Genomic DNA, 19,061 nt, shown 5'->3' on the forward strand with positions numbered 1-19,061 from the left:
TCTTAACATTTAGCTTGGCCCCACTCTGTTCTTGTCTATATTGCCTCCTGCTCCCACTCTCTTTTACTTTTTCCTCTTCCAAAGAACATCTGGCTGGGTGTACACCACCTCTGCCTCAGCATCCTGATAGGTAGTGCTAGCCAAGAGATGGTACTGTTCTACTCCCCTCCCCCCAAAAGTGTATCTTTACTTCCTCTTTAGTCTACCTTTAGGCAAATTCACTCATTCCCCTTCCACTTTTCCTTCTATGAACATTTATCTTCCTCTACTTTCTGTCGTATTAATACTAATTACTAGTTTTAATGTCTTTTTTCTTTCCACTCATACCAGCAGTAACTAATATATTACTGTATATTAGTAATATAACTAATATATTACTATAATATATATTGAATCCCATAGGATTCAATGTCCCTTTTCACTAAAATGATTAGTGTTTAAGGGGTGAATATTATTGGTTATTACTTTGATTTTATGCTGGGTCTGCCACTGGATAATAACTGTTGTTGCAGACAGTATTCTACTCACAGGAATACTAGGGATAGATAGAGTCTGATGCCCTGGATACAAGTCTGACAGATAAAAGACCAATCATCCCTACCACAAACTAGTCCTTCCTGAACATTGCAGACACTTTCACTGAAAGAATAAAGGTGACCTAAAAATATTCAACCAACAATCTAACTCTTAATGCACAAGTCCCTCTACAAAAACAAGTAACATAAAAAGTCAAGATAACACATGTCCTCCAAAATCTGCCAACCTCAGAGTAATGACCTCCAATGAGGGCAATTTAGGCAAAATTCTAGACAAAGAGTTTAAAGAATGATGATAGTTGTGTTTAAAGAAATTAAAGAGAACACTATAAACTTCTGAGTGAATCCTCAAAGCACAAAGACAGCTGAGTAAATCAGGCATTCAGCACAAGATAAAAGTGGAATTCTTTTTTTTGAGCTGAGGATCAAACCCAGGGCCTTGTGCTTGCTTGGCAAGCGTTCTACCACTGAGCTAAATCCCCAACCCCTAAAGTGGAATTCAAAAAGGAGAAAGTTTGAAGGAAAACGTATCTGAAGAGATGCTGGAAAAATTAAATGTAAACTCAGTAAAAACCCTCACTGATAGGACGGACCACAAGGAGGGTAGAACAGTGAGGACTTGAAGACAATACAGTGGAATTGTTACATTCTGTTGAGGATTAGTAATTTTCTATGTGGATTTAAAAAAAAAAATTCAAGGTCTTTGGGATGCCAGGAAAAGGCTAAATCTTCAGATAATGAGTAAAAATGGAGAAGAATTCTATGGTGAAGTCATAGAGAATATTTAGAATATTTCAGTACAATTATAGCGAAAAATCCTGTATTAGTCAGGGTTCTCTAGACCAGCAGTTCTCAACCTGTGGGTCACAGTCCCCTTTGGCAAACCTCTATTTCCCCAAATACTTACAATTTATCACAGTAGCAAAATTACAGTTATGAAGTAGCAACAAAAATAATTTTATGGTTGGGGGTCACCACAACATGAAAAACTGTATTAAAGGGTCACAGCATTAGGAAGGTTGAGAACCACTGGTCTAGGGGAACAGAACTTAAAGAATGTGTGCGTGTATGTGCATACACATGTACATATATCTCCTAAAGAGGGGATTTGTTAGAATGTTTTGCAGGCTGTAGTCCAGCTAGTCCAACAATGGCTGTGTACAGTCCAAGAATCCAGTAGATGTTCAATCTGCAAGGTTAGATGTCTCTGCTGGTCTTCAGTATATGCTGAATGCTGAATAACTGGGCTCCAATATCAGTGAAGAAATGGACTGACTAGTGACAGCAAAAGCAAACAGGCAGAGAGAGAACAAGCTTCTTTCTTCCATATTCTTACATGGGCTGCCAGCAGAAGGTATGGCCCAGATAAAAGCTCTGTCTTCTATTGGTGAAATTATTAAGACCACTCCGCGTAGTTAAAAAGGAGGTTTATTTTGTGGGGTAACTTACAAATGAAGGGATAGGTTGTAGGGTCTGGCAAAGGTGTGGCACAGTCTGGCCTTGTTCTCTGGAGAACTCTGCTTGGTCTACCTCCTGCGTCCAGCATCCCAGAACCAAGAGAGAGACCTCCTCCTGATCCTGGGTCTTCTGCTTCCTCCTCCACCCCACCTTGTGGGCGTGATCATTACCGAAGCCTCAATGGGGGTTGGAACTTCCAGGCCAGTGCTGGGATGGCTATCCACTACAGTCTTCCCATTGCAAAAAAAAAAAAAAAAAAACTGATAAATTTGGATCTTTCCATCTCACATATCCAGAACAGAAGTGGATCTTTCCACTTGAAATGATTTAATTAAGAAAAAAAATCTCTCATAAATGTGCTCAGCCATTTGGGTTTTAGTTAATGCCAGATATAGTCAAGTTGACAACCAAGACCAAGAATAGCCATCACATCTCCCTAATTTAGAGAGGCTCATCCAAGTACAAGAGGCATAGAACAGCAAATAGCATAAGATAAGAACATCCCCAGTGTCGTGCATAATTAATACACTAAGTATAACAGAACAAAGAAAATGTATTGAGAGTTGCAAGATAGAAACACCAAGTCACAGTTAGAGGCCCATCAAATAGCAACTGTTTTTTCAGCAAAAACTTTAAAAGCCAAAAGGACATAGAAATATATACTTCAAGTCTTTTAGACAACATCCAGTTAAGACTACTGTACCCAGAAATATTGTCATAATTAGTGTTGAAAGAGAAACATTCCATGATAAAAGCAGGCTACAAGAATGTGTGATCATTTAGCTAGCTCTACAGCGGATACTGGTAGTGATTCTTCAGACTGAAGGGAATGATAAACACTCAGAAAAAAATAAAAGACGCTAGAACAAATGATTTTTAAAACACGAAATTCTCCAAATAAAAATAGCAGAACTTGGGGTTGGGGATTTAGCTCATTGGTAGAGCGGGTTTGGTCCTCACCTCCAAAAAAAAGCGCAGAACTTGATTTACACTCTTCAGTAATAATTCTATTCATTAATGCTCTCAATCCTCTATCAAATGACACATATTAGCAGATTTGATTAAACAATATCTGTTTTCTTGCTCCAAGATATACATCAAAGATAAACATTATTTTATGGTAAAAGGATGAAAAAAGTATTCCAAGCAACTGAAACTAGGAAACAAATAAGCATCTCTAACATCTAACAAAATAGACTTCAAACTGAAACTAGTCAGCACAGATAAAGTCCTAACTGCTGACTAAAGGAGCAATCGGGAAGATAGAAGAATTCTAAGTATAGAGGCACCAAAGTTCATAACTACTAGATGCAAAGTCACAGATGAGCCCCAACCCAAGAGTTTACACCAATTCTGATGTAAGCTAAACATAGTGAAATGACATTATCGACCAAATGGATTCTATGAAACAGCGCAGAATAGACATTCTTCCAAGTAGCCCATGGAAGTTTCCGTAAAATAGGTCACACATTTTACACACATTTTGGTGAGACACAAAGCAGGTCTCACCAAATAGAGGAAAATTAATAGTTTTTGTAGTCTAACCACAATAGAATAAAGCTAGAAATAAGGTTTGTTAAATGGTGGATCGATCACTAACAATTCCTAGAACTGAATAAAAATGAAGACACAACACACCAAAATCGAATGGGATACAATGAAATCAGGCTCCATTAGGGAAAACACTGTAGAAGTGTCTCAAAAACCTAAAAATAGAATTTTCATATGACCCAAGTATTCTATCCCTGGGCATATACCCAAAAGATTCTGTATCCTACCGCATAGATGCTTGCATGTTTGTATTTACTGCCACTCTTCATAGTAGCAAGAGAAACTGAATCAGACCAGATGTTCATTAACAGATACATGGATAATAAAGCTGTGATACACGCAGTGGAATTTTATTATACCATAAGGGAAAATGGAATTATGAAATTTGCAGGAAAATGGATGAAACTGCAAAATATTAAGTGAGGTAACTCGGCTTCGAAAAGATAAACACTATGTGTTCTCTCATGCCACTCCTAGTTTCTGCTTTTATATATGTGCGTGTATGTGGAAGTGGGTACATGTAGATTCCAGGGAAACTAGAAAAGAGCCCATAGGGAGGAGGGATTGTTAAAGAAGGGAGGTAGAACATGAGATTCAAAAGTGGAAGGGTAGATACTGGGAGTGAGGATGTTTAATGGGGTGGGAGAGGGGACAGGAAGATGGGAGAAAGGATTGGGAACTAAAGGGATATGAAAAGGCCATAAGAAAATCTGATACTTGATAAGCTAATCAAAAGTGTTTTAACAGAAGTACCCTTTGTGAATGGGTAAAACTGTCCCCCCAAACCATAGGTTATTTTTAAGAAAAATTCCACTGTCAGGGTGATTGTAGACTCATAACTGGATAATTTTCTGAGTTGTTGGTCAAAGAACAGCCCTCCCCCATAATCCCCCAAACAATACAGACAATTGCCACTGCCTTTAGTTGCCCACCAGAACTAGGTGATAAAAAACTATTGAAGACATCAAGTGCTTTGGGCAAGGGGCCTAGAGAAATCACACTGGCACTGGGCTAGAGGCTTCCTCCCTGCTGGCTGGCCCTCATTGTGCCAGGAGTTGCCATGGAAACTTGCAGGGACAGATTGTCATCAGTAGTCTTACTCAGCTATAGACCTTGAGTTCAATACCATCACCCAGGCAAGATGAACCCACTGGTTTAATAGTGGCCAGTCTGTTATGTGTAATTGATGGCTTTCTGATTAGATCTGATGTCTGCTGCACAAGAGGGAATTCACACCTGGGATTGTAAACCTGATTGAAAAGCCATCACTGGGGTAGTCATTAATGGGGAGTCTAGTGCTGTTGATATATATGTGCCTTCCAAACAGCTGTGGTTTTGCCCATAGATTAATACAGCTGTCAGCTTTGGTCAGGGAAGCTTCTTTCGTGGTCAGTGGTGACTGCAGAGACTCATAACTGATAATAAATGATTGTCGAGTGCCCAGCCTCTCCAAGGCTCAGGGAACAATGCAGAAAAATAGGCAGAAAGATGTAAGCCAGAGGAAAGAGTGAGAACACAGGCTCCCACCCTAACCAAGAAGCTTTGTGTAATTGATACCTGCTGGCAAGGGAAAAATCAGTTCCTTCCAATGAAGTCTTTCTGAATTTTTAACCACACTCCAGGTTGGGCCCCATCCTCAGGAGTAGTTGGACAATATCTCAATGGTATATTTTTGCCTCATTTTGCTATGTTTGGGCATTTTTCTTTGGTTTTACTGGTATTTTACTTATTTCTGTTTTTAAGGATTTTTTTTAAAAGTCTTGCTAAGTTGCTCAGGCTGGCTTTGAACTTAAGATACCTCTGTTTTAGCCTCTGAGGTAGCTGGGGATACAGGCCATTGCTACCAGGCCTGACTCTTAATTTTATATTTGGCTAATTTTAGCATGTTATGTCTATCTCAAGAAAACTGGCCAATTCTCCATTTATTCAATTCTTGTTTTAAACCAGTAATGTTTTTAGAGTTTGTATACTAGATAGTATCTTGTAGTTTTGAACAGAATAAAGATGTCACATGGTGTATAGTTTAGTAGCAAATTTTAAAGTATTGTTACAATCATTTCCTTTAGAATTGTAACAAAAAATTATTTTGGATAATTTAATGGTCTGTTAAATAACCAGAGGGTGCTAATTTTTGCCCAGATTAAGATAAAACCACCAGTAGTTTTCCCTTGACTAAAAGAGACTTTCAGAATGTTTATGTTTTACCAGTTTTGTTTATGAATAACACACAAAAAGTTGGTTGGGTTCTGCATCAGTAGAATTTATTGAATGACCGTGAGTTTGTTTAATCTTATTTTGTCTTAAGATTCATACAACTGTCCGTATGAATCAAGAGGAGTACCCAATGGATGGATTTAAAGAAGATCCTTCTCTGGAAGCATTGCAACCTAAAATGTATGTTCTTATATACACTTTCTTTAGCACTTAAAGCTCAGTGTATTTATAAAACCAATTTCAAAAGTATTGATAAAATGTTATTGTTAAATGTGTTTCTAACCTGTTGTTTATAGAATGCTATTTAAGTTCATTAATTTGTCTTGACTGTTAGTGGAACGTAGGATCTGGCTCCAAAAAAAGTAGCATTAGTTTTTCCTTACTTGAAACAGTGCAAGAAAACCCTCAAACAGGAGCCTGAGAATCCAGAATTAGCTAAAGTTATTGCAACTGAATGATAGTAAGTTATAAAGAAAAAATTACTTTTCTGTTGATCTTAAGAATGGTATAAATACAGTATGATGGTGAAATGTGATTTGAGAGATGATTTATAAAAAGAAAAATAGCAACTTTTGAGTTCTCTTATTTTTCTATTCTATGTGACTGGGCCATATATATATTAATAAATACTGTCTTTGAATTGTACATTTTTAGTTCCATATATTAATTATATGGGGTTTATTATACTTTCATGTATGCATATATTTTTATCATACTCACCTCCTTTATCCTTGATAGAGATTTTTAAGCATAACTGAGCTATACACAGCTATTATGTTATTCTTTTATAGCCTTAATCATTTATCTTTTCAAAATCAAAAATCCCCTGCTAGTCTATAAGCCTATTTAAGAGTACAGACCCATCTTATTTCTCTTTTTACCCCTAGAGCAATACACGAAGCAAACATGTAATGTATGTTAGATAAAAAGCCATATTTTTATATTTTCTGTAGTTTTCCTGAACTCATATGTTAGTCACATTGTAGGCAGTGGCATCCCCGGGCTAGGCCCTCCCACATCAATCACTAATTAAGAGAATGCCCTACAGACTTGCCCATAGCTCAGTTTTATGTAGGCATTTAGTCAGTTGAGGCTCCCTCCTCTTTGTTGACTCTAGCATGCAATGCATCAAATTGACATAAAACTAGCCAGCACACCAGCCTTCTAGGACCTTACTTACATAGTTGTTCATATTTACATAGATTTTAACTTTTTAAATCATATTTAATATAATAGTCTAAAAGTCAAAATATAGGAGGTTTCAAGGAACTATCTCATTTGGAACTAATTTTATAAATAATACCAAGTAAATTATCCAAATTTCTTATATTGTTATTCATTTACCTCCTACATATTTTTGCTTTGCAGATGTCGTCTATGTCTATACCCTGTCTTCCATTGCTACTACCCCACTTAATTTTCTCATTTTCTTTTCTCTGTCTCATTTTACTTGAGCTCTAGCTCTTCCTGGCCTAGTCAGTTAAAATTCCAAATTCTTTAAACTTGAATAACTAGATTTTCATACTACCTCCATAGTTTTTCTTTTCATGCTTTAATGAGTTAGGGACAAACTAAAGGAATAATTCTAGTTGTATCTTTTGGTGGAAAACCTCTCCCCTGAAGTTTGGCATCTAGGTGTTGACAGACACAGTACTTCTCTCACCTCCTGCAAACGTAACTCACCAGTCACTTTCTCCATGAGCTCTGTTCTAATCACAAGAATACAACTGTAGGAATCATGACTCAATGGTTGTAGATCTTGTCTCCACAGAGTAGACATTTTTTATCAAATTTGGACAGCTGAAAAAGTGAAACATAATTTTTTGAGCAGTATAGACTGGGTTTAAACAAAGAATAGGGATTGTGATAGATGAAGAGGGCTCACTCCCACCAGAGGAAACAGCAGTTCCTCCTCCATGCTAGCCAGTCATTGCTGTGTTTAGACCATTCAGTGCTTTCAGCTCTTCTGCTTTCCTCCAAAGATCTTCACTTCCTTTTGAAATTTTCTGGTGTAAAACATTATGTAAGTTAATCAGATTATATTCTTGTCTATATATATGTAATATCTAGTAACAGTTTAAACTTTGTTCTAAATGACCAATTTTTAAATTAAATACTCTACATAAATTTATATTAGAAACTTCATTCTTAATTTAAATGCAGTTTGGTTTAGACAGTTTTATATATAGTTTTGTGTGAAGTTTCAAGTTTTCTGAGATAGGGTCTCTTGTTACCCAGTTTTGTCAGTACACTTCTAATAGCTGGCATTCTGCGTATAAGTATTTCTTATTTGTATGCATGAGTTACTTTAATTGATGAACTTAAAACATTCCAATCATTATTAGTATTTGTTCCCCCAAATACCAAGTAAGTAAAGGTGACTAAGAAATTAGAACATGGTATAAGCCATTACTTTTAGGAATTTGCTTAAGTTAAAATTATATTAAAATTAAATTATGTGAAAGTAATTTTTACTCATGGATTCTCCTTATTGATAATTGAGAACATATTCTTATAAGTCATCACCTGAATTATTTTTGATAGAGAATAAAAATGAGAAGGCATGGAGATTATATTCATGCTTATATTTCAAGTAACACATTTGACCTTTTTCAGGGTAAAAAACTGCTCTTCAGACCTTAAAAAGACAGTGGACCAACTAATTATTGATTTGGAACATTCATCCTCTGTGCACAGGACTGTTTCAAGCCCATCGGCTGTAATGTCGGTATGAAAAACATTGGTCATGAAGTATTGTGAAACCAAATATTTGGCTTTATACTTGGTAGCTGAACTTTTCCTTTCAGGGTTCCTACAATTAACAACTCTTTTAGAAGCTTAAAAGTAACAAATAAACCCACGCTCCTCACTAGAATCTTTTGCTTTGCTCTCTGCTTAAACAGTTTTAACCTGTGTTTATGACAAACCTGTTTGTAAATCTCTTTTTCCTGAGGCATACTTTGAGTGACTTGGTTTGAAGTTCTTGATACTTACCTGAATATAGTTTTTTTTCCCCTGTGACCTAGTTACTTAATCCAAATTCCCTGAAACATATACAGTTAAAGTTTTCTAAATTCTGAATATAGTTTTCCAATTATTTTTAATGACAGTTAAGAGGCCTAACTGCATTTGTTATTGATAATAATATTGTTTGTTATTGAAGATTGAATTTTACTTGTTACTATTCTGAATAATGTTAATGATAAGCATTTACTGAACTTGAGCTTAGAAGTAGAAGAGACTCTGGGGTTGGGGATTTAGCTCAGTGGTAGAGCACTTGCCTAGCAAGTTCAAGGCCCTGGGTTCGGTCCTCAGCTCTGAAAAAAAAAATTTAAAAATTAAAATTAAAAAAAAATTTAAAAAAATAAAAGAAATAGAACAGACTCTAAAATGAAACTAAGTGAAATAGAGTCTTCTTGTAAAAAATAATTACTGGTCTGGAAGAAGGGAGTGAAGCCTAAATTGTACTCATTCTCTTTTTTTTTTTTTTAGCTCTAATTTAAAAAATGAAAAATAGAACCTTTTGTTGCCCAAGCTGGCCTTGAACTCACTACATAGCTCAAGATGATCTGATCCTGCTGCCTGTACCTCCCAAGTACTCTGATTGCAAATGTGTGTTAGCACATCTGATTATCAAGTTAAACTCTTCACAGAGCCATGTTTATAATCATCTTTTCTTAAAAAGTGTTTGTCTATATACTTTTATCATCATGATACATTTTCTAAGATAATTTTAAATTGAAAAATGGATTCATGGTACAATTTTACTGTTAAACAATATTTTATGGTGGCCTTGGTGGCATGTGTTTGTACTAGCAGTGCTTGGGAGGCTGAGGCAGATGACTCACAAGTCACTAGGTATGGTGGTGTATTACTATATCCTCAACACTATAAAGACAGGAGCAGGAGGATTATTGCAAGTTTGAGGACAGCCTGGTCTACATAAATGAGTTCCTCTACTTACTGAGGATATAGCTCACTGGTAGACTAGTTGCCTGAGGTCCTGGGTTTCTATCCATAGTATGGGAATAAAATTGTTAATTTTTTAAAAGTTTAGATAGGCAGGGTTAGAAGTATTTTTATTGTTGTTGCTTGCTTTTACACTTCATTGGTAGATCTTTGTTGCATTTATAACCAGAATTACAGCTCAAGTTTTTACAACTGTAATGTATCTAAGCATCTGTTTTTGTGTGTTATATTTGTATGTGGTTCCCTCTCTTCTTAGGAGACAGAAGAAATTGATGAAGCGCTGAAGATAGCAGGCTATAATTTTCAACAATTAAGTAATGCTATAAAAGTAAGCATTTTGAATAATTCTACCAGGAGGTAAAGCATGGCCTCTTCATTAAAAAAAAAAAAAAAAAAAAAAAAAAAAAAAAAAAAAAAACTTTAAATTAGCTTTATTATAATAAGCTTGCAAATAAAAAATATGTGCCAAAATTCACCACATCTAAAAAGTCTGTATATCTCACTGAACTTCTACACAGAACAGCAACTCTTAAGCTGTCATGCTTCACATTAGATTTTATTCTTCACTATTGAGTATATTTTTATATACTTACCACCAGAAATCCATAGCAGAGTTACAACTAAAATAACAATTAGCTTTATAACCTCCTCCATAACTTAGGTCCTTTTTCATCTCTTAATATTTACCATTTCTTGTTCTCTTTCTACATGTTACACTATACACGTGTTTATATACATGTGTTTATATACATACATAGTGTTATTGGCTATGTTCTGAATATAAGTGAGAACATGTGAGTGATTTTTTTCTTCCTGAGATCGTGTGCCTTCACTTGCTATTACACATATCCTCTTTTTAGGGAGCAGGATGTGGCAGTATGGAGGATTGAATGTAGAGTATGATGCATGTAAACCAAGCACTCTACTACTGAGCTACAGCCCCAGCCAAAGTGTCCTCTATAAATGTATACATTTGTATGTCTATCGCTGAGGTTAGGTTTAGCACTCAGTTTTTAAACACAAGATATACTAGTAGAGAAACATGCAAAAGAATTGGAAACTATCCCTGCCCTCATGACCTGCCAGGATTGAGTTTGTAACATTGTTATTCTAGGAAGGTTCATAAAGTAGGAGAGTGCTAGGAATCAGGATATGTACTTTCTGTGAACTGGATTTTCATCTTTGCAGAATTTGCCCCTTGTTTACCTGTGTCCTCCAATGGGGAGAGCCTCGTTTTCTTTGCTGCTTGCTCTTCCTGACAGGAAACCAGCCCTTAAGCACCCAGCAACAACAGTTTTAGAATGAAGGATTTTGGGGTTTTGAGCTGGTTGTGTGTTATTACTTTTTTACATGGATGAGGGAGACTTTGTGAATTGATTAAATTTCACTATTTTTTTTTAAAGCTTTCATTGGCTATTCCTTCCTTTGTTAAATCTTTAAACAATATTTCTTGGTTTTCAACACATATTGTACTTTCTTGTTTAAATTTCTGCTGTGTGTTTTATTCTGCTTGATGCTCTAATCAAAAGATCACATCCCCTCCTTTTCCATCCCCTCCCTGTTTAACCCTCCTAGTCTAGTTTCTCCATTTTCTCACCATAATTCTGTGTTCTATCTCCCCTTCTTTGGGAGATGCTCTCTTCCCCACTAATACCTTACAAGGAATCTAACCTCTGTGGCTATTTGAATTGGCATACATTTTGAAAGCTTAAAAGCTAACATCCACATATAAGAAAAATCATACAATGTTTGTCTTTTGGGGTCAGAGTTACCTCACTCAGGTTTTTTTTTTTTTAATCTTTCTCCATTTACCTACAGATTTTATAAATTAATTTTTTAATAGCTGAACAACCTATTGTGTAAATATACCATAGTTTCATTATCCATTTGTCAGTTGAGAGACATCTAGGCTATTTCCAGTTTCTGGCTGTTATGAATAGAGAGCAATGAAAATGGATAAGCAAGCATCTCCATAGTAGGAGATAGAGTCCTTTGAGTGTATGACTAAGGACAGGATAGCTCAGTCTTGGGTTAGATTCATTCCTAGCTTTGTGAGGAAACACTAATTTCCACAGTGGCTGTCATTTGTTTTATTGATCTTGGCCATTTGTGACTGGGATAAAATGAAATCTAAAAGTAGTTTTTAATTTACATTTCCCTGATGGCTAAGGATGTTGAACATCTCTTTAAATGTTTCCTGCTAATTTGTGTTTCAGCTTTTGAGGACTCTGTTTAGTCTTGTATTCTGTTTTTAATTGGGTTGCTTTCTTGATGTTGCATTTCTAGATCTTTACATATTTAGATACTGATTATGTGTGATTGTTAAAGATCTTTTCCCATTCTGTAGGCTGCCACTTTGCCCAAATGATGTGTTATTTGCCATACATCTTTTCAGCTTCCTGAGGTCCAGTTTATTAATTGTGGGTCTTAGTGTCTGTGCTATCAGTGCCCTGTTCAGAACACACTTTCTTGTGTCATCATTGAGTTCAAACCAATTTCTCACTTTCTCTTTTATCAGATTCAGGGTGTCTAGTCTTACATTGAAGTCTGTCTTAGTTAGGGTTTCTATTGCTATGATGAAACAAAAAGCAAGCTGGGGAGAAAAGGGTTTACTCAGCTTAGACTTCCACATTGTTGTTCATCACCAAAGGAAGTCAGGACAGGAACTCAAACAGGGCAGGAGTCTGGAGGCAGGAGCTGATGCAGAAGAGTTGCTGTTTACTGGCTTACTCCTCATGGATTGCTCAGCCTGCTTTTTTTTATAGTCCCAGGACCACTTGCCCAGGGATGGCACTCCCCACATTGGGCTGCCTCCTCCCCCATTGATCATTAATTGAGAAAAATCCCTGACAGAGGGATCTCAAGGAGGCATTTCCTCAACTGAGGCTTCTGCCTCTCTGATGACTCTAGCTTGTGTCAAGCTGACCAGCCAGTACAAAGTCTTTGATGCATTTGGAGTTGAGTTTTATGCAAAGTAATAGATAGGAATCTATTTTCATTCTAATACATGAAGCTATCCAGTTTGACTTGTACCATTTATTGAAAATGTTGTCTTTTCTCCAGTGTGTATTTTTTGCTTTGTCAAAAATTGTGTGTCCATATATGGTATGGATTTATGTCTGGTTCTTCAGTTTAGTTCCAATAATCAATGTGTCTGTCTGGTTATATTTGTTTTGCCAATATCATGCTATTTTTATTTCAGTAGTTCCATAATATAACTTGAAATCAGGGGTGGGTGATATCTCCAGCAATTCTTTTATTATTCAGTATTGTTTTAGCTATCCTGGTGTGTGTGTGTTTCCATACAGTTAAAATTGTTTTATTATTTCATATAACTGTCTATATTTTCATTAAGGCATTTATTCCTATCCTCTTTAAGGTCCTTGAACATGTTCATGATTGCTGTTTTGAAGTCTTTGTCTTATGTTTCAGCTAAATTGCATTTTTTGAGGCCTATTACAATGGGTTTATGGCTTCTGAAGGAGGCATATTATCTTGACTGTTCATGTTTGTGGTTTTGTACTGGTATCTAGGACTCTGAAGTTAGGATGTCTGAGGTGTTTCTTGGTGTGATATCAGCAATTGTCTTTGTTGGATGGATGTTCATTCTTTGGTTGCTGTTGCCCATTCTGAACCTAGGCAAGTGTGGTAGCTGTGGGGTCCCTGATAGAGGGTAGGTCTATGGATGATGCAAAGGAATGGAGATGGACTAGGAAGAAAGGCTGAGAAGAGGCGACAACAAAGAGCTAGGGAAACCTGGGTCCACATCAAGAACAGAGTCCCTAGGCGAATGAGGTAGGGTGGGAGGAGAGGCTCCTGCCTGCAGTAAGACTAAGTCTGGAGATAGGAACAAAAGAGCTAAGGGACCCTAAGTCTACACCGATAGCTGAAGTGTGTTTTCTAACTTTGGTTTGGGGATTTGGGGTTTTTGTTTTGGTTTGTTTGTTTCAATAATTTAGAGAATACTGCTATAGAGAAATTCAGTTATCCAAAATGACTTTGTTCTATAATGATAAAAAGGGATAAGAAAAAGTTTATAAAACCTATCAGCAGATTTTTAGGTGCTTTTGTTTTTTTCTTTGTTTTGTCAAATTATCAGTACAAAAATGCCCACAAGATGTGATCTTGCTGACAAGTGCCAAGAGTATAAAGTTGAACTTAATGGTTTGCTCTATTTATTATCTTATCACTTCTGTGGCTATTTTTGAAAAGTCTAGAAAGTATCTTTTCCATTCAATAATATATTGATGACACAACTACTCCAAAGTGAAAATACAAGATTTATTGAATTTTTTTTTCCAGATGCTTGATAGTACACAAAATCAAACAAGAGAGGAGACACACAGTCTAACAGAGGTTGTGGAGAAACAATTTGATAAACTTCTTGCTTCTCTTGATTCCAGGTAATGATTTAAAAATACAAACTTGGTGAAACCAACTTTCTTAATATTAACTTGTCATTCTGTTCCTTTGTTCAAATAGAATGAAGTTACATGTAACTTTAAAACAAGCTTAGAAGGTAGTAGTGAGTTTTGTTGTTGTTATTGTTTGGGTTTTGGTTTTTCAAGACAGGGTTTCTCTGTGTAGCTTTGGTGCATGTCCTGGATCTCACTCTGTAGACCAGGCTGGCCTCGAACTCACAAAGATCTGCTTGGCTCTGCTTCCCGAGTGCTGGGATTAAAGGCGTGTACCACCACTGCCCAGCAGTAGATGAGTGTAAAAGACTGATTTCTAATTAGGTGTGGTGACTCAGGCCTGGAATAACAGCATTCATTCAGGAGGCTGAGGGAGGTGAGTTTCTGTGAATTTGAAATCAGGCTGGGCAACTGTCTGAGATTCTGCCTCAAAAGAAAGAAACTGGCTTTTCAAAGTTCAAGTGAAAAACTGTCTATACCTCCAAAATTTTGTCTGTTTTGTAACTCCAAAGCTAACTTTAGAGTTAACAAGCTTCTTTATTTGTGTCTTTGTTTCCCACCCCTCATTTGCACATGTATGCATATGTGAATGTACTTGTGTGTTTAAAGATAGGGTACCACTGTGTCACCTAGGCTGAGCTCAAGTACATGATCCTCTTGCCCCAATCTCCCAAGTGCTATTACAGGTCTGAGCTACCACATTTCTTTCTTAAAGCAATTAACAAAGTAAAATATTTTCATAGCCTAATTCATGTTGTAGAATTCACATATTTGAGGAAGCACAAACAACTTTTTTATTCTACATGAGCCTATCATTTTCTCATGTACTTATTTGCATCAGAAGAAAAGGCTTTCTGATAGGCAATTACTAAACAATAATATTACTTTTTTCAAAGCTATTTGACATGTTATTTTTAAACACATATGATTCAAGATAAAGGTTCATGAAACTTTTGATAAGACTAAAGCAATGTGCTTAGTAATGTCATTTGTCTCTTCACCTACACTTGATCTCCTTAAATTTTTATGGCCTTTAATGCCCAGTGCATAAAACAGTTGATTTTCCCCCTTTGGTGCTAGAGATTAGACAAGGCCTTGTGCATGCTAGGCAAGTGTTCTGCCGTTGGAGAATGGACCTGGATGAAGTCCAACTGACTTGTTATTTCTTTTGTTAGAGTTTGCTTTTGGTTTCCTTTCGCCGTGCTTTCTTTTGTAGTTGTCATTCTTAGATCTCTAACTTTAACTCTGTCCTGCTTTGCTTTCTGTTGCTGGCTTGTTCTCTAGCTCATGCTCAGCTAGCTTTCCTATATAGCCCAGGCCCACCTGCCCAGGGATGGTGTTGCCCACAGTCAGTTAGGTCCTTCTGCATTACTCGCTAATGGAGGTAATCTCTCATAGATATGACCACAAGCCAGTCAAGGCAGTTCTTCAACTGAGATTCCCTCTTTCCTAGTGACTCTATGTCAGGTTGACAAAAAACACTAACAAGCACACTTAGGTTTCTTTGGATGTTGTCTTCGTCACTTTTCTGTTGCTGTGAAGAGACACCATGCCAAGGCAACTTATAAGGGAAAGCATTTTATTGGCCATTTAATTTGACTTGCTTAGAGTTTCAGAGGGTAAGTCCATTATGGTGGAGAGCTTGGCAGCAGGCAGACAGGCAGGCAGGCAGGCAGGCAGGCGTGGTGCTAGAGAAGTAGCTGAAAACTCTTATCTGATCTATAGGCTGCAGACAGAGAAAGCAAGCCAGGGCCTAACTTGGGCTTTTGAAATCTCAAAGCCCACCCCCAATGACACACCTTCTTCAGCAAGGCCACACCTCCTAATCCTTTCCAACAGTCCACCAGTTGGGAACCAAACATTCAAATATATTATTAGCCTGTGGTGACCATTCTTATTCAAACTACCCAATATGTACCCAAGACTGTTGTAGCTGGGTTGTGCAGTGGTTTAATTTTGTTTTTCTGAGAAACCTCTGTACTAATTTCCATAATAGCTGGACTCATTTACACTCCCATCAGCAGTGTACAAAAGTTCATGTTACCCCTACATCCTGAATAGCATTTGTTGTTTTCTTATTGATAGCCATTTTTTTTTTCTTATTTTTTGTTTTTGTTTTGTGGTTTTCCTATTTCCTCCTATTTTTCTCCTCCTGTTTGTCTCTCATTTCTTTCTTTTTTTAACTAATTTTTTTCTTTGTTTTATTTCCTTTTTGTGTCTGGGTATTTTGACTGCATGTATGTCTGTGCACCATGTATATGCAATGTCCACAGAGGCCAAAAGAGAGCATCATATTCCCTGAACTGGAGTTATGGATGGTTGTGAACGTCCATGTGAGTGTTGGGAATCAGATCTGGTTCTTCTGGAAGAGCAGCCAGTGCTCTTAACTTCTACAGCCCTTCTCTGCCTCTTTTCTAAGACAACTTTGCTAAATATGAAATTCTGTTCACAGATTTTTTTTTTTCCTTTCACACTTTATGTATATTCTTCCATTGCCTTCTGGCCTTGAAGGTTTCTCCTGAGAATTTGACCAATTGACAATTTTTAATTGTCCTATCTTCTAACCTGGCTGATGCTTGATTCTGCTTCCACCACTGCTTCTTTCCTCTGCTTCGTTTTGTTGTTTGTTTGTTTGTTTGACAGGGCCTTATTGTATAGTCCAGACTGGCCTCAAATGCACATGTGGCCCGTGCTGACTTCAAACTCAGAATTCTCCTGCCTCAGCCCTCAGATGCTGGGATTGCAAGCATGTTCCACCATGCCAAGCTCTGCAATCCAGAGTCTTATGCTGTGAGGTCATTCTATCACTGAGCCACACCTGCAACCTTGATTCTTTTTCATGTTTTTTTTTTTTTTTGTCTTGATATTGTAATTATTATTCTTAGGCCACTCTCCTAATTTCTTCTACTTCTTTTTCATCTATTCCTTTGTTTCTCTGAACACATTCAAGACAGTTGTTTCAAATCAGTCTACAAAGTCCAGTGCCTGTGCTTCCTCAGAAAGTCCAACACTCTATTCTCTTCCTCTGGATGAGCCATTTAATGTTGTAGGAGTTATTCATATTCCTGGTAGTGTTTGTGTTGAAACCTGGGCATGAAAAACTAGCAACTTTCTTCAGTCTTTATAGTTTGATTCTTGCTGGAACATTTTTCATGTAATAGCTGGACCGTTCTGAACCTTAGGGTCAGTATAAGATGAAGGCTTAAGTCTGCTCCTTTGTGGCCCAAGTGTGGCTTTTTTCCATTCCTCTGTATACACAACTACCTTTATGTCTTAATTTCCAAAAGACTCTGAGCTTCTCCTAGGTTTCAAGTTCTGTTGTATATCTACCTATAATCTCTTACCCTGCTGCAGTGTTCCTGAGCGTCTCCCATGCTTTTCTGTCGCCTAAGATCTAACACAAGAGATCAGTCCTCCAGACAGCACAAAACAGGCTTTACTAACGTCACCGGTCAGGTCTCTTACTCTCCCTCTGGTTGGAGTTGAGGAACTGGGAACCGTGTTCCTGCTTCCAGAAGAAGCCACACAATGTTTTTTTAAAAAAATACTGTTTTCCGAAGTTCTCCTGAGATGGTATTAGCCAGTTTGGGGTTGTTTTTCATATGTACATGGAGAAATGATACTTTCATACTTCTTTCTAATGTCATTCTGTGTATGTGAGCTTTTAGGAACTTAATGTCTTCTTTAAAGAGACCACTTTAAAAAACTTTTTATAGGTCACCAAATGGTTTGGAGAGTATCTGTTTACCTTCCAAACCTAGCCCATTTTCTTTAGTGTTGGCAAACTTCCTTTGCTAGGGGCTAGATTTGATTTGCAAAAAATAATGAGAGGTCATTTTGCCTAGTGACTAAAATACTTGAATTTTTCAGTTTTCAGTTCAGACCTTTTAAATTGCTATAATGAAGAAACTTCACCCTAGAGAAGAGAAAAAGATTTGAGTAATGATATGTAGCTAGTGAAGATATAACTATTTAATACCCAAGGAGATATCTTTGAATATTATTTTAAATTGGTATCTAACTTCTGGTTTAGTGCTGTTTTTAAATCTCATTATATATTATTTGTGGACTATGTACCCATGGTAGTATTTTAAAATGTACAGTTAAACCTTTGTAAAAAGTGAGTACATATATATCTCTGTAAGGGCACAAAAGACTACGGGATAGATAAAGGCAGAAGTTTTCCTAGTTATATAGAATGTTCGAAAGTCTCCTTTATGTCTGTGACATAACTGTCTTTTATTATTTTTCTTTTTAAGACTAATTTTTAAATTATTTTTTAAAGATTTATTAAGTACATGAGTGTTTTACCTGCATGTATATTTGTGTACCAGATGTGTGCCTAGTGCCCCATGGGAGGTGAGGAAAGGGCATCAGATTCCTTGGTACTGGAGTTAGAGTCAGTTGTAAGCCACCGTGCAGGTGCTGGGAACTGAACCCAGGTCTTCAGCAACAGCAGTACTAATTAATTATCTTAACCCCTCAGTCATCACTCCAGCCTCAATTATTTTCTTTTCTAATTTTATATTTTGATGATTTTTCAATTTTCATTTTTAACTGTGTGAGGACATGTGCGTGTGAGTGCTGGCGGTCACAGAGGCCGGAATAGGGCATCAGAGTCCCTGGCACTGGAGTGATGGTGGTTGTGAGCTGCCTGCCTTGGGTGCCAGGGACTAAACTCAGGTCCTCTGCAAGAAGAGCAGAATGTGCTCTTAACATCTGAGCCATATTTCCATCCCTTTGTTCTTTATTCACACATGGATTTCAATTGTAATTTATTTCAACTTAGTTGAAGGCCTCATTTAGCCATGTTATATGTTAAGTTTACCAGCTAATAAAATTAGCTTTTCAGATACTGTTCAGTTAGAACATGCTTCTTTTAACTATGTTATTTAAATTCATCATCAGTGAAATTATT

At 36.8% G+C, this 19,061-nt stretch overlaps 1 protein-coding gene across 1 annotated transcript in view; it reads left to right on the forward strand.

Moving 5' to 3' along the window:
* Rnf17 (ring finger protein 17) overlaps positions 1-19,061 on the forward strand; it is a 112,973-nt gene that overhangs the window by 2,200 nt on the left and 91,712 nt on the right. The window contains exons 2-5 of the mRNA XM_036198506.1: positions 5,851-5,939; positions 8,376-8,487; positions 9,985-10,056; positions 14,031-14,131. Coding sequence (XP_036054399.1) covers positions 5,851-5,939; positions 8,376-8,487; positions 9,985-10,056; positions 14,031-14,131 — 374 coding nt within the window. The remainder of the gene's footprint in view (positions 1-5,850; positions 5,940-8,375; positions 8,488-9,984; positions 10,057-14,030; positions 14,132-19,061) is intronic.

Source organism: Onychomys torridus, chromosome 9 (assembly GCF_903995425.1).
Source record: "Onychomys torridus chromosome 9, mOncTor1.1, whole genome shotgun sequence".
Lineage (NCBI taxonomy): Eukaryota > Metazoa > Chordata > Mammalia > Rodentia > Cricetidae > Onychomys > Onychomys torridus.